This window comes from Tamandua tetradactyla, chromosome 5 (genome assembly GCF_023851605.1).
Source record: "Tamandua tetradactyla isolate mTamTet1 chromosome 5, mTamTet1.pri, whole genome shotgun sequence".
Taxonomy (NCBI): Eukaryota; Metazoa; Chordata; class Mammalia; order Pilosa; family Myrmecophagidae; genus Tamandua; species Tamandua tetradactyla.
The window spans coordinates 128,030,896-128,049,193 of NC_135331.1; the positions used below are offsets into that span (position 1 = coordinate 128,030,896).

The 18,298-nt window shown below is 35.1% G+C and overlaps 1 protein-coding gene across 6 annotated transcripts in view; it reads left to right on the plus strand.

Annotated features, from left to right (window-relative positions):
* Positions 1-18,298, plus strand: part of RIMS1 (regulating synaptic membrane exocytosis 1) — a 490,334-nt gene that overhangs the window by 270,788 nt on the left and 201,248 nt on the right. For 4 of the 6 annotated variants that reach the window (XM_077162225.1, XM_077162229.1, XM_077162227.1 and 1 more), the window contains exon 1: positions 17,225-17,339. The exons of 1 other annotated variant lie outside the window; for it this stretch is intronic. In XM_077162225.1, the coding sequence (XP_077018340.1) occupies positions 17,240-17,339 (100 nt within the window). In that variant the 5' untranslated portion in view covers positions 17,225-17,239. Of the gene's footprint in view, positions 1-17,210; positions 17,340-18,298 lie in introns of those variants that run through there. One more of the 6 variants, XM_077162226.1, reaches the window with a different exon arrangement.

Here is an 18,298-nt window from a genome sequence, read left to right on the forward strand (position 1 = left end):
GATTCTTATACTTATTAACCAATATGCTAATCTTCTATGGGTTTGCTATGGTAGAAAATAAAAAAATTAATATGCTCCATGCCCTCATGGAAATTATTCTTTTGGGAGAAATTAGGAATAAATGCTGATTGCACAAAGAAATATAATTCAATAAATGCCAGAAATGAGCTATTTCCCTGAGATATATTGATATAATTGTGTTATTTGTTTAACTCTGCAACGGAGATAGCTAACCTGGTCAAAATGGCATCTGAAAGACACGCAGCTTTGTATTCAATATAATCTTTTACATGTGATTTTAAAATATTGCACCAGCTGTGGAAACATTTGGCAATTCTTCAGAAAGTTAAACATAGAGTTACTGTATTTTCCTGCAAATTTCACTTCTAGATATGTACCCAAAGTAATTGAAAGCAGGGACTCAGGGGTTTGTACATCAATGTTGATAGCAGCATTATTCACAATTGCCAAAAGGTGTAAGCAATGCAAATGTCCGTCAACAGATGAATGGATAAGCAAAACGTGATATGTACATACAAGGGGATATTATTTAGGCATAAAAAGAAATGAAATGATACATGTTACAGGAACTGTAAAGACATGTTAAGTAAAATAAGCCAGACATAGAAAGGCAGATATTATATGGTTCCTTATCGATATGAAATATTTGGAATAAGTTAATTTATAGAGACAGAAAATAATAATAATTATTTTTTAAATTATATTAATATCATATCTGCTTACAATCTAGAAGTTCTTTTTGTGGTGATGAAATAGTGGTGAAAGTTGTGCTTTGGAAATAGTGGTGGTGAAAGTTACACATTTTCAATGTACTTAATGTCACAGAATTGAATGCATGAAACGATTAAATTATTTTTATGTGTACTTTGTTATAGTAACTTTTAAAAGTGAATGTTTTTCAAATTACTGTAGCCATCTGGGAAAATTAGAACATGTATAGACTTGTGGCTGATAAATACTGACTAATCTCGATCAGTCTACTTAGAAGAAAACAGAAAGCAATGAATTATATCTTGCTTATAAGATTATAGTTGAATTTAAATTTAAATGAAATGCATAATATAATCAGTCCATTAGGGGAAGACTTTTTCCTGTAAGGAATTGATTGAAGAGGCCTCAGAAGAGAAAAAAAACCAAGTCTTGCCAATGTAAAGAAGAGGAAAAAATGGTGCCAGTACAGGAAGAAACAGAGATGCATTCTTGCCTCATTACAGGGAAATAAGCCATTTATACTTAAGAGGAACTTAAAGTCTATGTCCTAAGCAAAAGGGATTTGGAAGAAGAGTTTGGTATTGGGTAATAGGATTTCCTTCCTTTGTCGTCTCCTTCTTGCAGACTTTGAGTAAACTAAGAAAATATAGGACAAATTACATTATACCTTTGAACTTTTGAAGCAATTGGTGAATGGCTTAAAAGTTCAAGCTTTACACAGGTTTACAACTGTTACTGCTAGGCAGTCTAACTGTATTTTTAGGAGCATGTACTATCTTAATTAGGCTGAGAAATGATGCTATGTAAGGCTATCAAACAAGAGTGGTTGAAAGATAAGACTAAGGACCCTTAATAACAGATGTGAACTTTCCCCCTAAAGACAAAAACAGTATTAGGGGACTAGGGTGTAGGTATTGGGTAATATGAACAATTGACTATTAGGTGTGGGGTTCTGACTTAATCAGTAGGGAATCAGGAACAAGAGTTGGGAACTCTTGCAAAAATGTGTTACTTAATTATTGAAATGTAACTTATACATGCAATGCCTTAAGTCATTAAGCTAAAGAAGTTGGGAGTGCCCTCTTTGGAATCCAGCAGTAGAATGCCCACTGATCACATAGCACTTGTAATACTGATCAGAAGTTATTAACTACTGTTTCCTTGAGAACAAATAATGTATTTGATATCCTTTTAATAGTCTGTATGCTTATTTTCTATAACCATAAGAGGGTTTGGAGTTCAAACATTTGGCTGCCATTCATGTATTAATTTGTTCAATAAATATCTTTAAGAACTTACTGTATTCTAGGCCCTGTTCTAGGTTCTAAAAATGTAGTAACACATACCCTTGTATATATTTATACAATATAGTTATAAATATAGATGCTTATAAATAGAAACAGATATGTAGTCAGCCTTGAAAATTCCATCAGGACATTTTCTAATGTCACTTCAGAGAACTCTTAACTCCTTTTACAACTGTTACTGCTAGGCAGTCTAACTGTATTTTTGGAGCGTATACTATCTTAATTAGGCACTTTTCAGAGAAATAGGATGCCCCAAAATAAAATCAGGTTCTGTGGCAAGAATTTGACAACTGATATAAAAAAAAAAAATTTAGGGCGGACCACAGTGGCTCAGTGACAGAGGCAGAGTTCTTGCCTGCCATGCCCGAGACCTGGGTTTTTTTCCTGGTGCCTGCCCATGTGAAAAATAAAAAAATTAACTTTAAAATAAATGCAGTTTAATAGGGGTTCCTCTTCAAACGGCTGCCCAAAGCTAAGTCGTATGTTCCTTTTACCCCATGAGACTACACATAAAAGTGAAGAGAAATGGAGATGAGATATATTTAAAATATGAAAGAGGGAAGTCCCTGCATTTTGGTATAAGAGCTCACCCGATTAGGCAAGAGTATATAGCAGTGAAAGAGAAGCATCTGCTGTGAAGCACCACCCAGAGACTTCTGGCTTGAGATATCACATTCAGTGGAGCAGTGTGTGAAAAAGGGGGAGTTACGTGGGCACATTGATTTACTATGTGTTAACAGAACAACTGCAGCACACTCTTCTACACTCTTCTTACCATCCTTCCTGTCTCCTTACATGCTTTGAAAGTGGTCCAACATTTAATTCTTGGGTAAAACATCAAGAAGAAATGCACTGATATTGGGGTAAGTGTCTCCCAGTTTCAGGGCCCCCATCCTCACCAGCCTAGAGTTTACCTCATACATTGCTTACCCTAAATTGAAAGCTCCCAGTTCACATGCTCCATTCAGGCAGAAATGTTAGAGCAGCCTAGCTAAAAGACCTGCATGGAAACTCATACCACCTACAGAGTTTCACCCAGTATCCAGTTGTAAATATGAATGGACAAAAACGCCAAGCCATTTGAAGAATACCAGCAGAATAAACTAAAAAAGATCAAGATAAGCAAATAGACATATCGACTTACTAGAAATAAGAGACAGCTCTAGAGCAGAAAGGAATGTGAAAAACAAACAGAACAAAACACTACACATCTTGGTCAGGTTAAGTACATCTTGAAATGCCAACTCCTCACCCCAAGGGCAACTCCCCGCCCGATCATACAGATCTTCTCTGTAATTTTTTTCTTCAATATAGAAGTTATTAACTGAGCTCAACATAAAGGGAACTCTTTGCATCTCAGTATCTACAGCACTGAAGCTCTTAGAGCTGCTTGGATAAAATGTGAGACTATACTGTGACTGAATTTAAGATCATAAGCTTGCCTGCAAATGTGGATCAGTTCTCCTACCCAGGAAGTAAACAATATGATCTGAGACATTAAAGTAAAAGCCACTGTCAAGCCTGTGAGCTCCCATCTCAGAAAGGATAACCATGAAATCTGACCTGCAGGGAGACCATAACAACCCTGGGAATGCTCAAGGATGAGCCCCCTCCGTCATAATTATGAAACTTAAGAGGAGTTTTGATATTATTAAAGATGCAAAGAAAAAAGAGAAAAATCTATAGGATTTTGGAGATGGAAAAGAAAACCTGAGGTTTTATGTAAAAACATGAGAATTAAACTGGTTTTATTTCTCATCAGCACTAGATTCTAGATTACAGTTGAGCAGGGCATTCAAAGTTCTGAACAAACATTATTTTGAAACTGCAGTTTTAAACACATGTAAACTAAGGATTTTCAAGTTCTCAGAAAAGCTACTTCACAATTTGCTTCTAAGAAAGTTATTTAAGGATATATGCACTCAAGAAAACTAAGAATGATAATCATGAAAGTAGCACAACTGGGAAATAAGAAATAGTGGCGCTGACCCAGGAATCCAATGCAAAAAAAAAAATCCCTGAGTGGCAATGTATGCGGAAAAAAATCTGTCCAGATTAAAACTGTAAATCATTTCTAGGGAGTGACAAATAAGAATACAGATATACCTTGGAGATATTGTGAGTTTGGTTTCATACCACCACCGTAAAGCAAGTATCACAAAGAAAGTTATGAATTTTTTTGGTTTCTTTGTGCATATAAATGTTCTGTTTACACTGTACTGTACTCTGTTAAGTATGGAATAGCATTACGTCTAGAAAGACGATGTACATACCTTAACTAAAATGTGACACAGAGACACTAAGTGAGCACATGCTTTTGGGAAGAAAATTGCACAGATTAACTTACTCAATGCCAGGTTGCCACAAACTTCAATTTGTAAAAATGCACAGTATCTGCAAAGCATAACAAAGTGAACTGCAATAAAATACAGTGTGCCTGTATCTTTATTGAGAAGAATGGCATGGATTCCAAGAAACATTCAAGGACTAATGAGCTCATGCTGTTATTGGCCTGGTAAATCTTTTTTCAGCAATAAAAAGGAAGCAGTTAAAACTTGAGAAAAAAATAAACTATTAAAGAAAGTTATGGCCCACATATGAAGCAATAAAAAATGTGACATCATTTTAATTAATTGATAATAACCCATTTCACTATTAACATGTGTGTGTTTTCTTTTAAATAAACTGTTTTGAGCATCTGTTGAAAAGGAAATTTTACTCTTACACATTATTGATTTCTGCTTGGTTCTAGAATATTTACATAGTAATAATATTGTAAATTCTGTGTATTGGTTTTCAAGTTTTAGACCTTTCCACATAGAGTGCTTATAAATGTTCACACAGTTGACTATAAAATGAATATAAATATTTTCCCACGTCAAAATAAAGGTAAAATTGACATAAAATAGGCGTTTGAGGGTTTGGAATGGGGAGAGGTGAAAGAATGGGTAAGTATATGAGTATTCTCCTCTACTATATTCAGGAATTAAAAGATCCTGTCTAAATTTAATAGGCCAAGGAGTACAGGATAAGTATAGAAATGCACAAGGATAAATAAAATTATTAGCATTTTAAAGCAAAAGGATGTAAATAAAGCAAGCTAAATCTCCTCTTTAAATGATTAAATCAATGCATAATAATGATTGTTATCAATTTTAACTAATAGATACTATCTTAAAATTAGAAACCAATAGATAGTATTCCAAACACTGCACTCAACAGATAGAAGCAATTTAAAGTTAGGGTGTTGTCCTTCAGAAGGACCAGGAAAATAAATAATCAGAAATAAGTTTGGATGGCTCAGAGGCAGAATTCTCACCTGCCATGCTGGAGACCCAGGTTCAATACCTAGAGCCTGCCCATGCTGCACCCCCCCAAAAAAAGGTTGGAAACCCAAGTCCAAAATTATCTTGATGACTAAGACCAATCTAACCAAAATGGGCCTGCTGGACATGTACAGTGGCGTAAGACTTTAACTTACAAGTCACCTAGACCACATTCCACCATTTCCTTTCATACATTCTGTGACTAAGCATGCAGCCATTCAGCACATTTGCAGTCATCAGCCCACTTCTAATTATATCATCTGGGCCCACTGTGCACATTTATCCTAAACCCTGCCCATCTTTTATCTAATAAAACTATCCAAATTACTGTAGTGCAGGAGACAGAATTTGGGCTGCTAGTCTCATCTGCTCTCCTACTGTGTGCTTAGTAATAAACTCTTCTTCTCTTTGAAAAAAAAGTAAAATTAAGATTGGGAAGTGGAATTCATAGTGTGGGTAGAGGATTCATAGGGGAAATGAATTAATGTAGCTATTCATCATAATCCCTCATTTTAATTTTTATGTTCATAAATTAATTTGATATACACTAAAATAAGAAAACATGGATACATTTTTTTTAACATCTCTTTTATTAAGTTGCAAGTGGCCAGATTTGGCGTCTTCTGAGGCCTCTAACAATAGGTATTTTAGCCGTCAGAACCTCAGAACAAGTGAAAGGTCTATGTGGAAGACTGACGACATTGGCTTCTCTTTCTAACGTTAATCTTTCATTGAGCTCCTACTACAGGACAGACATTTTCTAGGGTTTTGGAATATGTTCATTGTTTATTGGAACCTAGCTCCTGCCCTCAATAGTTCTCTCGGAGTAGCCCACTCACCTTTTGTTTTCTTTTTCCCTTTTTATGCCTTGGTCCCTTTGACACCAACACGAGAACGCATTTTTACAGATCTCCACTTCTGCTTTTTAACAAACTTCAACCAGATACTTTCCTATGCTCCTCGTTAATTTGCTGTCTTAATCTAAACAGAGGAAGAAGATTTCTATAGGATCAGCAATTGGAAAGGCTGACATTTTAGCACCAATGTCCAACAGTTTTACCTGTCCTAATTTTCTTTGACATTTCAAAAAACAGGGATGAGAGCAAGGTAAAAAGAGAAGAGAAAGTACTGTCCTGCACTGCTGAGAGAAGATAAATTTAATTCTCTTTCCCCACTACTGAAAGGGAGAGGCAGACTTTAGAATGTTAAATGCTTCAGTTTAAATACTTTAGAGAGAGCAACTGAGTTAATTTCTTCTTACAGTGGATATGGAGTGGATGTAAGCTCTTGTAATCAAGTGCACAATTTAAATCTTAAGAATAGGTCAAGGGACACAAATAATTGTGTGTGGTTTAAGCTAATGTGCTAATTCCTAATTTCTCAGAGTATGCATTAATAAAAATTTGGCCATCATCATGGTGAGAAGCTGGATTTTCAGAATTACTGTTTCTGCATAATATATAAATGACTGAAAATTCTCCTTGATTCTAAAACAGGAATTGTGACTCAAAAGAAGTTCTATAAAAAGGACAGAAATTAAGTCTCTAAATCTAGCATGGTTATGCCCAATAATATTTCTTTTGCGTTCGTCCATAGTTGGAAATATTAGTCATTTAGTTACATCTGAAAGAAACTCCTATTCTTGAATTAGGAGAAACTAAGTAAAAATCTGAGCTACAGTTTCAAAAAAAAAATCATCTAAATTTTACCTGTCACATATGCTTATAATTTTAATAAAGAAAGTTTTAAAGGGTATATAACTAAAGGTTATTTTAAGGGTAATCATTTCTCCTTCAAGTCCATTCAGGAGATTTGATACTGAAGGTTTCAGTGATACCTGTTTTATCTCAGTAAGTTGTTCTTTAGTATTCTTTTAAAATGCAAAATCATACTGCAGTGTTTTTGACCCATTTTATCCAGTAAATGAAAAGGCTGTCCTTACTTGTGGTTCAACTTAACATAATCACAGAATCTCAGGCCTGGGAGAGACTCCAGAAACAAGCAGAAATTCCCCTTTTTCACACACTATTGAGCATAGAAGATGACATTAGAGGTGGGTCAAGCCTGCCTGATTCCCTGCCCCTGATAGCCCTTTTCTCTCTGCAGCTTAGTGCTTGGAACTCATTCAGTCCCCAGCTCCAGCTAAAGCCTTTGAGTTTAGACGTCTAGTCAGTCTTGCTGCTTGTTCTGACTCCAGTATGGGCCCTCATTCTAACCATTAGGCTTCTAATTTATTCTTGAGAACAGGTCCCAGATTTGTGTCCAGTTCTAATTGTTAGATCCATGTCCTTGGATCCTTGCAACTGAGTTCAGTTCTGTTGCCCATGTCCCTCTAGAATTAAAACTCTACCTTGCCCTCACTAATCCGCATCCAGGGATTAGAAGCTAGAAACTGACTTCACTGATGCCAACTGCCTCATTGGAAATCCAGATAACGCCTTCTGTATTATTCTTTATCATACATTATGGAATAGCTTTGATTCTCACTGCTATTCTGGATTAATGCTTATTGCCTATAGCCATTTTTGAGAAAGTTTACCTACCTATTGAACTGGACTTCTGAAATTGGGTCTTTTTCAATGTACCTGTTCCATCCCAAAGGGGAGGCCTAATTTAATTACAGGAAACCCTTCTGATGCTGATGCTGATGCTGAGGTATATGAGGTGAGATAATATTATTCATAGGAGGAAAGAGACCAGGGCGTCTATGTGTTTGGATATATACATGATGAGCAGCAATGTTTGGCATTTGTCTTCATGGTTGCTAACCTATGAAAAACACAGTATCATCAGGAATCCTATTGGGTAGTTAATCTAAGCTGAGGATTGATATTCAAGACCATGAATAGTGGTAGGCACAGGCAGAGACTAAACACCTTGGGCGTGTTACTTAAGTTCTCTGAGCAAATTCTATCATTTTTGAAACTGAAAGTAATAATCGTACGTATCTCATGTAGTAGTTGCAAAGATTTGAATGATATAATATGAAGTTATAAAGTCAAATTTATGTTACCTTAAAATGTAATGTAAATTTGAAGGATTAATGTAAAGATTTGAATGATATAATGATATAGTGTTGTAAAGATTTGAATGGTATAATGTATTGTCTCCAAACCTAATATACAGCAAGGGCTTAATAAATGTTATACTGATAACACCAAATGGAGTGTAAAGATGATCTATGTTATAGGAACCAGGAAGAAAGGTCGAATGCCAGAGTTTCTTGTTGGAGCTATAATAAAATTTAGGCAAGAAGAATCACTGTGTTAAAATACTAAGAGAGAGTATAATATAAACGTGAGTAATTGCTACTGTCCTAAAACTTTGCGTTCCAGTCTTCTTCATCGTAAAACTTTTACAGATTGGGACATCATTTCATACAGAAGGAAATCTGAACTCCTCAGCCACACTGTACGGTGTGCGCACTATAGTTCCAACTTATCTTTACAGACTTACCTTGTCATTCTACTTTTCCTGCCAGATCAGCATTTATTCTCTGATCTTCAAACATGCCATTCATTTTTCCATCTTCATTATATGACACTTCATATGTTCCTTTTAAGTGCTCTCCTATCTCTAGCCATGGTTTGAAACTGAAGCAAAATTAACTTCCTTCCCTAGTTTTCTTTGGAACTATTTAATTTTATTTTTAGTTTATGCATGTTCATTTTTTCTTGAAAGTAACTGATTATAAGATGTGTAATTAGAAAAACATATGTTCTGCTCTTACATCCTGTTTTATACTTAATAAAGTGATAGTTTATGGTTATGTACATACAAGTATATTTAAGTTGCACAGTGTGGGATGTTTCTCTTTTTTAATTTGTATTTTTTTATTTTATTTTCAATAGGAGAAGTAAGAGAGTAGGAAGAAAATAGGCATCTAGATGCACTGTGAAGGATAATTGAGTTTGAAAATAGGTAGTTTTTCCTGTCTCCTTCATCTTGGCACATCCTTTTACTTTATTGATTTAATGGTTATACATTTGGACAAAGTACTTCAATCGACAGATATCTGTTCATTGGATAATAAGAAGTTATGTACTTTGTTTCTTGAGTGAGTACAGCATATTTCTCTCATCATAGTTGCTTTTGAAAAATTATACTAGTAATTTGGGCATTAATTAATTAGTCCTTTGAAATATAAAGAAGGAACCAGAATTTTACTACTACTAGAGATTAGCAGTATATATTTTAATGAGCAAGGAAACTCAGTTACTCACAAAAGAAATTATAGCATGAATTACAATAGAAAATTGCCATTAGATTTGAGAAAGAAATAAAATATCAATAACATCAATAAAAATGAAAAAGCAGTTTAGGGAGAACTGACTGGTGACTAAGTGGTCAGAAAGGATAGAAACTGAAATGTAGTTGGCACAATCCTACAAAAGGATGGAAAACCAAAATTAGGCTTGGGGGCTGCATAGAGAACAGTTTTTCTGTGGGAAATCTTGAGTTAGACTAGAGAATAAGGACCTTTGGTAATGAATGAATGAATCATTGAAAGGAAAGTTTGAATAGTGAGTTGATGTGCTCCACCTCAGTCAAGCCAGATATTTGGTATTAAAACCAAAATTCAGTTTGTATCCCCATAAGTAAGTAATATGTCAAATTTATTTAAAGTAAACATCCTTACTTCTGACTCATTTATTTGTGTTTAATTTATAAAACATGATTATATCTCAAAGTGTATCTTGACAGAGTAGACACTTCCTGTTTTATAGGAAAATATTTTTTATTATAACAGTGTTTATAATATTAAAAAATTGTAGCTGTCTTAATTTCCAATGATAAGATACTAGTTAAAGACACTGGTTAAGGGAATACTTGTAGTCATAAAAATTCTGTGATATATTCCTTTATTTAATGACACAAAATGTATTTGTGGTAATTGAAAGGTGTTGCTAATTTTATGTATACTATAACATATTTTTGAAAATGTTTACATATGTCTGTAGAAAAATGACAGAAAAGGTATATATCAAAATGTTGAATATACTTATATCTGGTACGATATGCATTCTTTTTTTTTCTTTTGTCTTCTTTGTATTTTGTACTCCTGCAATAAACAAAATCCTTTCTTTTATTTAGTTTGGATTTTATCATGTATCTCTTTGTTTTGCTTTTTTTCCTTTCATGCCTTCAGTTGCATTGATCCATTTGATATCTGTGCCTTTTCATTTCTTTTAGAGCTTAAGAAATACACACTCTTCTCTCTTTGTTACTGAAAACGTGAACTTTTCTATGCAGCCATTAATTTTACATGTTTTTTAGCAAAATCTAAAGTTAAATTATTACCTTATCTTTCCTGTGAACAAGAAGTTTATCGTGTTTTAACTTTTCTCTAAAGTTTGCTGTCTTTGGTCTAACCTCTTTGTTATTATCTGAAATTTAGTAAGTCGGCTTACTTTAAACATTCTTTTAAAGTAGGTGTTAATTTTATTATTATTTTTATACTTAACACTTATTTAGATTTATTAGTGTGTTTTAACGATTTCATTGCTTCTTATACCTTACTTGTCTTTCTTTACTTCTGTTTTCTTCTTGTTAGGGCATTTCTTTTTTTTTTTTGATATGCTGTATAGGAGGGGTCACATTTCATTCTTTTTCCATGTGAGTATCCCCTTATTGCAGCACCATTTGTTGGATTTTTTGTTTTTCATTTCTTTTTTTTTTTTTTTGTGGAAGTGGGTAGTGTAGTCCATGGGCTGGGAATGGAATTTGGGTTTCCTGCGTGGCAGATTAAGTATTCTACCATTGAACTATCTTTGTACCCCTGCAAGGGCATATCTTTTATTAATTCTTTCAGAAGTGTTTTTTGGCAGTAAAATATCATTAGTTTGTTATAATTTCTTGAATGATATTTTAGTTGGATGAATGGCAGAGGCTTTTTCTCTTCCCCCCGATGGTTGTCTGTTCTTTGTTCCCAAGTCATAGGGCTGCAGCACATTTCAAGCAGCGTCTCTGGGAGGTTGGCTGGAGTTACTTTAGCCCCTCTTAATTGGAGCTGTAGGCAGGGATTGAGTTCATGTCTCCCAAAATTAGAGATAATTTTGGCCTCACAAGAGCAGGGAACTGAAACTGACTTCTGTGTGTGTGAATCCAGGACCCTCAGAGTGCTTCCCCCACAATGAAAGAAGAATGAATAAAAGTCCTCACACAGCTCAGATAAATGAGTACCCTTGTTTCTGTCTGAACACTGGGGGAAAAAACAACACTAAGTATCTTATAAAAATGTAAAATCCCATTCTGTTCCTCAAGTGGATTTTATAGATTGGATTAATGTTACAGGTTTTGTGGTATAATCCTCAATCAAGAAGTTAACATTAAATTTGGTAGTTGGTTGGTGATACCTCTTTCTATAATAACATTCCTATCTAGGTTCAAGTTCAAAAGCTTTTCAACTTCCCAGAATCAATGACCCAATTACAAAGAGCAGGCAGTCACCATGAGATGACACTCAGAAAGCCAATATTTTGGCTTTGATAATTGGGTTCTTTTTTCTTTTGACATGTTTCTGTCTTTACAGAAAAGTGTGTTAATGACTAAAGCATTTGCTCAGGTTTTAGGCTGAAATGGTCAGCTTTAGAGTATCCGTTCGATACCTCATCGCTATAAAAAGCACTCGATTTTAAATTGTCCTATATTGCTGGGTCTCCTATAGGAAATGAGTAAGATCAGCCAGAGAATATAAATTGGGGAAACATTCCAAGGTGGGTGAGTTAGATTTCCAAAGTGCATCACTGTCCACAATACTGATTTAACTTCTTTCTCTCTTGAATCCCCTCCCATTGCCAACATCTTTTTCTTTCTTCTACGAAAATATTCTTTTTGAAAAGGTCCCTGCCCCCAAATTGCTACTATATATTACATCTTGAACTGTTTTCTGTTCTGGACCCCTTTATTCCATACCCAGTATCACCTCAGCTTCCCCTCATGGTTGGATCAGCAACTGGGAGATCAGTAGACTGGGATACCTAGTACTCCCTCAAAGCAAGTTTGCTAAAAGTCCCCTGAAGCATGCATGTCCTCTAACTTACTGTGCAGAAAGTAGCAGCATTGGCAGGATGGTCATATTCGTTTTAAATGGTATCATTAGTGCAACTTGAAAACAGTAATTACCATACCTGTAAGTTCATTTGAATTTCGGAGTTATTCAGGATGCAGAACCTCCTGATAGTTCAAATTCTTTGTGTGTGTGTGTGTGTGTGTGTGTGTGTGTGTGTGTGTGTGTGCTGTCTAAGCTTCCCCAGGCTAGAATATTATAGCCAGAGTTGCTTATGTTGTCCAAAGCACCCTTGTGAGAAAACTGTGAATACTGATCCGGTACAGATTGGAAAGCCGTATAACTCAAAAATTTCAAGTATAAAGAAGGATTTAAATACTGGAAAACATTGCACTGTAGTAATTCCTCAAAGCCTAATATTATGTTCACTCTCTTGTCTTCAAGACTAACCTTGCCTTCTTTAATGCTGTTATGCCACACAGTTCCACTGTTGCATTTTAATACTGATTTATTCTGTCTAGATACATATATTTAGAATTTCCTAAAATATGTCATTCGGACCTTGATTTTGTTTTATTGTAGTTTAGAATTCTTCAGGATGATTTCTTCATTGTGTTACCAGACAAAGGCTGTGGATTCTTTTGCCTGACACACTTAATAACCATTTCTGGAGGCACCAGCGTTTCAAAGAGAGAAAGAGTATTATTTTAGGTGCATAGTAGGAGATCAGATAGCCTAGCAGCCCAAAATCTGTCTCACGAACTGCAGTAATTTGCATAGATTTATTAGAGAAAAGATGGGCAGGGTTTAGGAAAATGAGCACAGTGGCCCAGATGATGGAATTAGAGGTGATCTGATTATTGAGCATGCGCAGATTGATTACATGCTTAGTCATAGACTGTGTGAAAGAAAATGGCAGAATGAGATATAGGTGAATTGTGGGTTAAAGTCTAAACCACTGTGAATGTTTGGCAGGCCCGCTTTGATTAGATCTAGTCTTCGTCGTCATCAAGATAACTTTAGATTTGGGGTGGGTTAGTCCTGGGTAGACCCAAGACCCTTCATTAATAAATATTAGGGGCTGTCTTTAGTGATTACAAGACTCTAAAGTTGAAAAACTGGATAAAAAACAAATAAAGGTTAGTCACAAGGTTTTAACAATCACAGGAGCAGAAGATAAGGGCTATGCAATCATTAGCAGAGATCAAGGCAGCTGGATTACAATTTAGAGACTTCAGGAATTTCCCTGTCTACTCCAATATACCAGAAAGCAAAAAAGGAATACCTATGCAATGGTTCAGCAATCAGAATCATCCCTTAAATCCTGATTTCTCAATTATAATTGTATTTACATAGAATCGAATCAATGAAAGAAAGATTTTGAGATAGCAGCCTTAACCATGTGGTTTTGGAAGGTTATAGCTGAGCTGATATTTTGTGGGTAAAGAATCATAGATATTTGAGTTACAGAGCATGTCACAGAGCAGTGCCTATTATACAGAAACTCCCCAAAGGAGCAGTATGGTCGTCAACATCAACTCTGAATCTATGCAGTGGAGTTCACTACTTCCTTCTCTTTCCTTTTTCTTAGCACATTTTAACATATTAGGATAAATATCATTTATAATGCCAAACAATAGTAAATGTATTCTGTGTGCTGCCAGAAATAAGTTCATCTGTACTCAACTAAGTTGACCATTGCTAACTCTGGCTACTAATTTATTTATCATACAACTTCTCGCCACCTTTAATGCTGATGTGCATTATGATTGCCCTAGGAAAGAATACAATGTGTACTGTGTCCGAAGAACTTTTGATCAGAGACCCTTTCTTTTTTTTGGGGGGGTGGGGTGCGATGTCTGGGAATCGAACCCAGGTATCCCGCATGGAAGGCAGGCATTCTAACCACTGAACTACCCGTGCACCCAGACCCTTTCATTTTAAACCATCTCCTTAAACTGATGTTTGCGGTGAGGGCATGGCAAAGCTCTACTAGAGACTCAAGGACCTTGGTTCGTAGCAACTTAAGCATTTTGCTTGGTGCAGATTCATTTGACACAATCACAAATCACCGATTTGTGCCCTATTCTGGGTACTATATAAAAGCCAGTCCCTAAACTTATGGATGTTGTGATCTGAAGAGACAGGGAACATTCATGCAGCATGCTGTTCCTCTGTCAGAACATGGATAACCCCTATTATTTACATGGTAACAGAGTCAGTCATGTTGCTTAGTGATGAAAAATGCCAGTACTGGAGCTAGACTTGGGTTTATTTCCCACCTCTACCTTTTACTAGTTATACGACCTTGGGAACATTTCATGGTTACTGTCCTTTACTTCTTACGCCTGTAGAATAGAGTTAATCATAGTACATACATTTAGGGTTGTTATGAGGATTAACATGAAATATGAAAAGTGTCTTGAACATTGTTAGAGCTCAAAAAATATAAGCTTTGATTATTATTGATATTTTTTGAGTTCAGATTCTGGTTCTGTCTTTGGCTGGATATGTCACTTACCATATGCAAGCCTCAATTTCCTCAGCTGTAATATGGGAATAATAATAGCACCTGAATCTTCAAGGCAAGGACCAGGCTTAGTTTTTTGATCTCTTTACTTCCATGCTTAGTACACCCATATTCAGAATATTTGCTAGATGAAAGTATGTTAAGTATGTTAAGATGTGTATGCAGGAATGAATGAAAACTTGCAAATAATATCAGAATAAAGTCCAGTGCAGATCTCTACTTTTAAGTCCTAAAGGCAAATGTAGAACGATAAAGAGATCCTTATGGTTGGGTTTGGTAAATAAAAGCATCTTATAGGAGATGTCTTAACCTGAGTTTGCCACATCCTTTCACAAATGTTGTGCTCAACTACTGTTGTAAAGATTAAGAATCTTGGTATTTCTCAGAGAATCTTGGGTTTACGCATATAAGATTAAACGACAATATAATTTACTCTTTTCTGTCCATAGTGTGTCCTACTAAATATTAGATTCTTAAATGCCAACACATGAATTCAATAAAGCATGACTCACAAAGCAGATAAAAGTCAGTCACTAAAATAGAAATGTGTTACTTCCACCTGGACAGTCTTCAATCTGTAGTCCCCTGGAGAATCAAATACTAGATTTACATCCTATCGGGGTTTATAATCCAGACATCCTCATTATTTAAAATTACTTGGTATAATCATCTGTGTGAAAGTATATGTTGTTTTTTCTACAAGATAAGATACTCAGCAGCAGGAGATTTTACATAGATGAGTTAGCTATAGATGTGTAGGTGTATTTTTCAACCTTTGTAAGTATTGGGGAGAGTTGGGAAATAATAGGTATATTTACTATATAATATTTCAGTGCTAGTCTCCTTAATATGCTGGTAGTATACAGATCTTATAAAATCAATACAGTACTGATTATTACTTCAAAGTGTACTTGTAAGATTTTATGATTCAAAGATCATATTTATTGTGCCTATGCAATTACTAGGACTATTGAGGAGAAAAAGAAAATAATTCCTAAGATACTGTATGTGATTAGTATATCTACTAATACTAATCCGTATTTGTATCTGTATTTTTTGGCTGTCCTATTAGTTCGACAGTTTAATTTGAAAATAAAAATATGGTGATGTAGAAGTTTTTAGTTGGCTACTAAGGAATTTCGTTTCTAGGACAAGTTTATTTTCCATGTCTGTTTCTATAAATGGTTGATTATCTTGTTAATGCTTTTTATTTATCCTGGTACCAGATTCTTTTTGAGGATCACAAAGATTTGTTTTAGGTAGTATGAAATGCATGCAAATGCAAGATGATTGTGTTATTGCTATTTACAACATTCTCTGTATTCAAATCCAAAAAAGTCAAAATACACGTATAAAATGTTCTTAAATTACGTGGACTGTTTGTCTTAGTGAGAAGAATACAGTTATGATAGCAAAAATATGTAATTCCTTTTTTCCCATAATGTAAGACTTTATATCCCATCTATTAGAAAGTATAGCACTTCATATTCTGGAAACATTGTACCATGTCATATATAGTAAGAAAAATCCCAGAGCAATATTTTCAAAAATATTTGTCTATACTAGGAAAATGCACCAATTGGAAGAAGCATTCTACCTTTGAAAGTTTGTGTAGCATGAGAAAAATAATATATAAAGAATATTTAATATATGGAAAGATATCCTAACGTTAAATATTTTCGGAAAGGAAGAGAAAAATATTTCTTCCTTTACAAGTCAAAGATATAATGAGAAACATTCCCATTTAATTGATTTTAATAGTACTGAACAAAAGCAGAAGAGAAAAACCTATGAGCTAATGGCCTTTTCTTGTCATGAAAATCCTTTATTTAGCCCTCTTCACAAATAAGCTCACAGCAGGAGAAAGGACGCTGGTTAGAAAATTTGGGAAATAAGTAAACATAAGGAATGGCTAGGAGCGTAGTGTCATCTGGCAGAAAGCTTATTTCCTGAATCCCGTGGATCTGGTTAAAACCCAACAGAGATGCCAATATGCTGCTTTTCCTCAGTAAATGCTACCAGTTTCCATGCCACCAGGACCACCAAGTCTTGTGTAAGCTCTTTTACCCAAATAGTCCTTTGCGTAGCCGCGCCATGGAGGCAGTCACCTGGGGCATTCATGCAAAGAGACTTTTCTGTGTGTTTGCACCCATGTTTTCTTTCAGTTCCCATTTTCTGCTGCTCCTGACACAGGGTTTGTTGTTGTTCAGTAATAGAAGCGGAGTGATGGGGGAAGCACTTCACACTATTCTCGGATAAGATCCTCAGCAACAGACAGTAGTTTAAAAAGCCAGGCTTAAAATTGCCAGATCGGACTTTTTTTGCAAGGTTTGTCATGTGTGCACCTGGAATGCGTTTCTCTTCAGAAGGGTGGGAAGAAGTGAGGTCTAATGATTGCGAAGAGGAAACAGTTGAGGCCCGACGAGCAGGTGCTGGTAAGCCACACACAATGAATTTGGGGGGTAGTAATCCTGCTTCATTTTATTTGGAAACTAATTTCTATTTAACACTCCCTCTGTATCTATATGTCACGGTCTAAATATTCCCATTCTCTGTGTGTCATGTGAAAAGTGACTTTGTTCCATTTTTTTAAACAAATTTCCAGTTAACTTCATCTTTCATCTGTGTTTCTGCGATGAGATTATAGAGTTTACCATCAAGCCCTAAAGATTGTGAGATGTTAATCACATTTATGATTTATTTTCTTGTGTAATAGTCAAGAAAAATTTAAAGATTAGAAAGTCAGTGTTCTGTGAATATAAGAAAAAGTGATAGTAACTTGCTTAATTGTGCATGAACTTTGTTTTGAAATAAATGTATTTCATGCTTTGCTGTTGCATACCAATTCAAAGAATGAAAAATATGTGAAAATTGGAGTCATGACTGTATTGTCAATGCAAAAGCAGGAAGTTTGTGTCACTTTTTCATAATAATGGGTCGTGGGTTCTCCTGAGGCAACTGAAACCTTACTACAAACACAAGCCTTGTCCTAGACTCCACTACCACAAGGTCTAATGATATATTTGAAGCCTGTCCCAAATTGCAATTGATAAGTTTTTTGTCTTCTCTCCCAAGGAAAATCAGTCTTCTGGTCACTGGAGTGGCTGAAAAGTATATGGTCCAGAGGAGGGATACATGTGGCTCAAAATGGATAGAGTGGTAGAAATATTTTAAATATATAAATATGTTAACATAATTTTCTGAATTGATGAGATCAAAATAGAAGCACCCTTTTTTAAACCACTTCTATGTATTTAGTGAATGACTCCTGTTACTATGCATGGGATTTCAGATGATGTGGTACCCAGAAACGAGTGAAAGGATATTAATTAGCCTTTTCTCATTTTGATTTTATATTTTGATTTTGTAATTTTGAAAGCTATTATTCTACTAA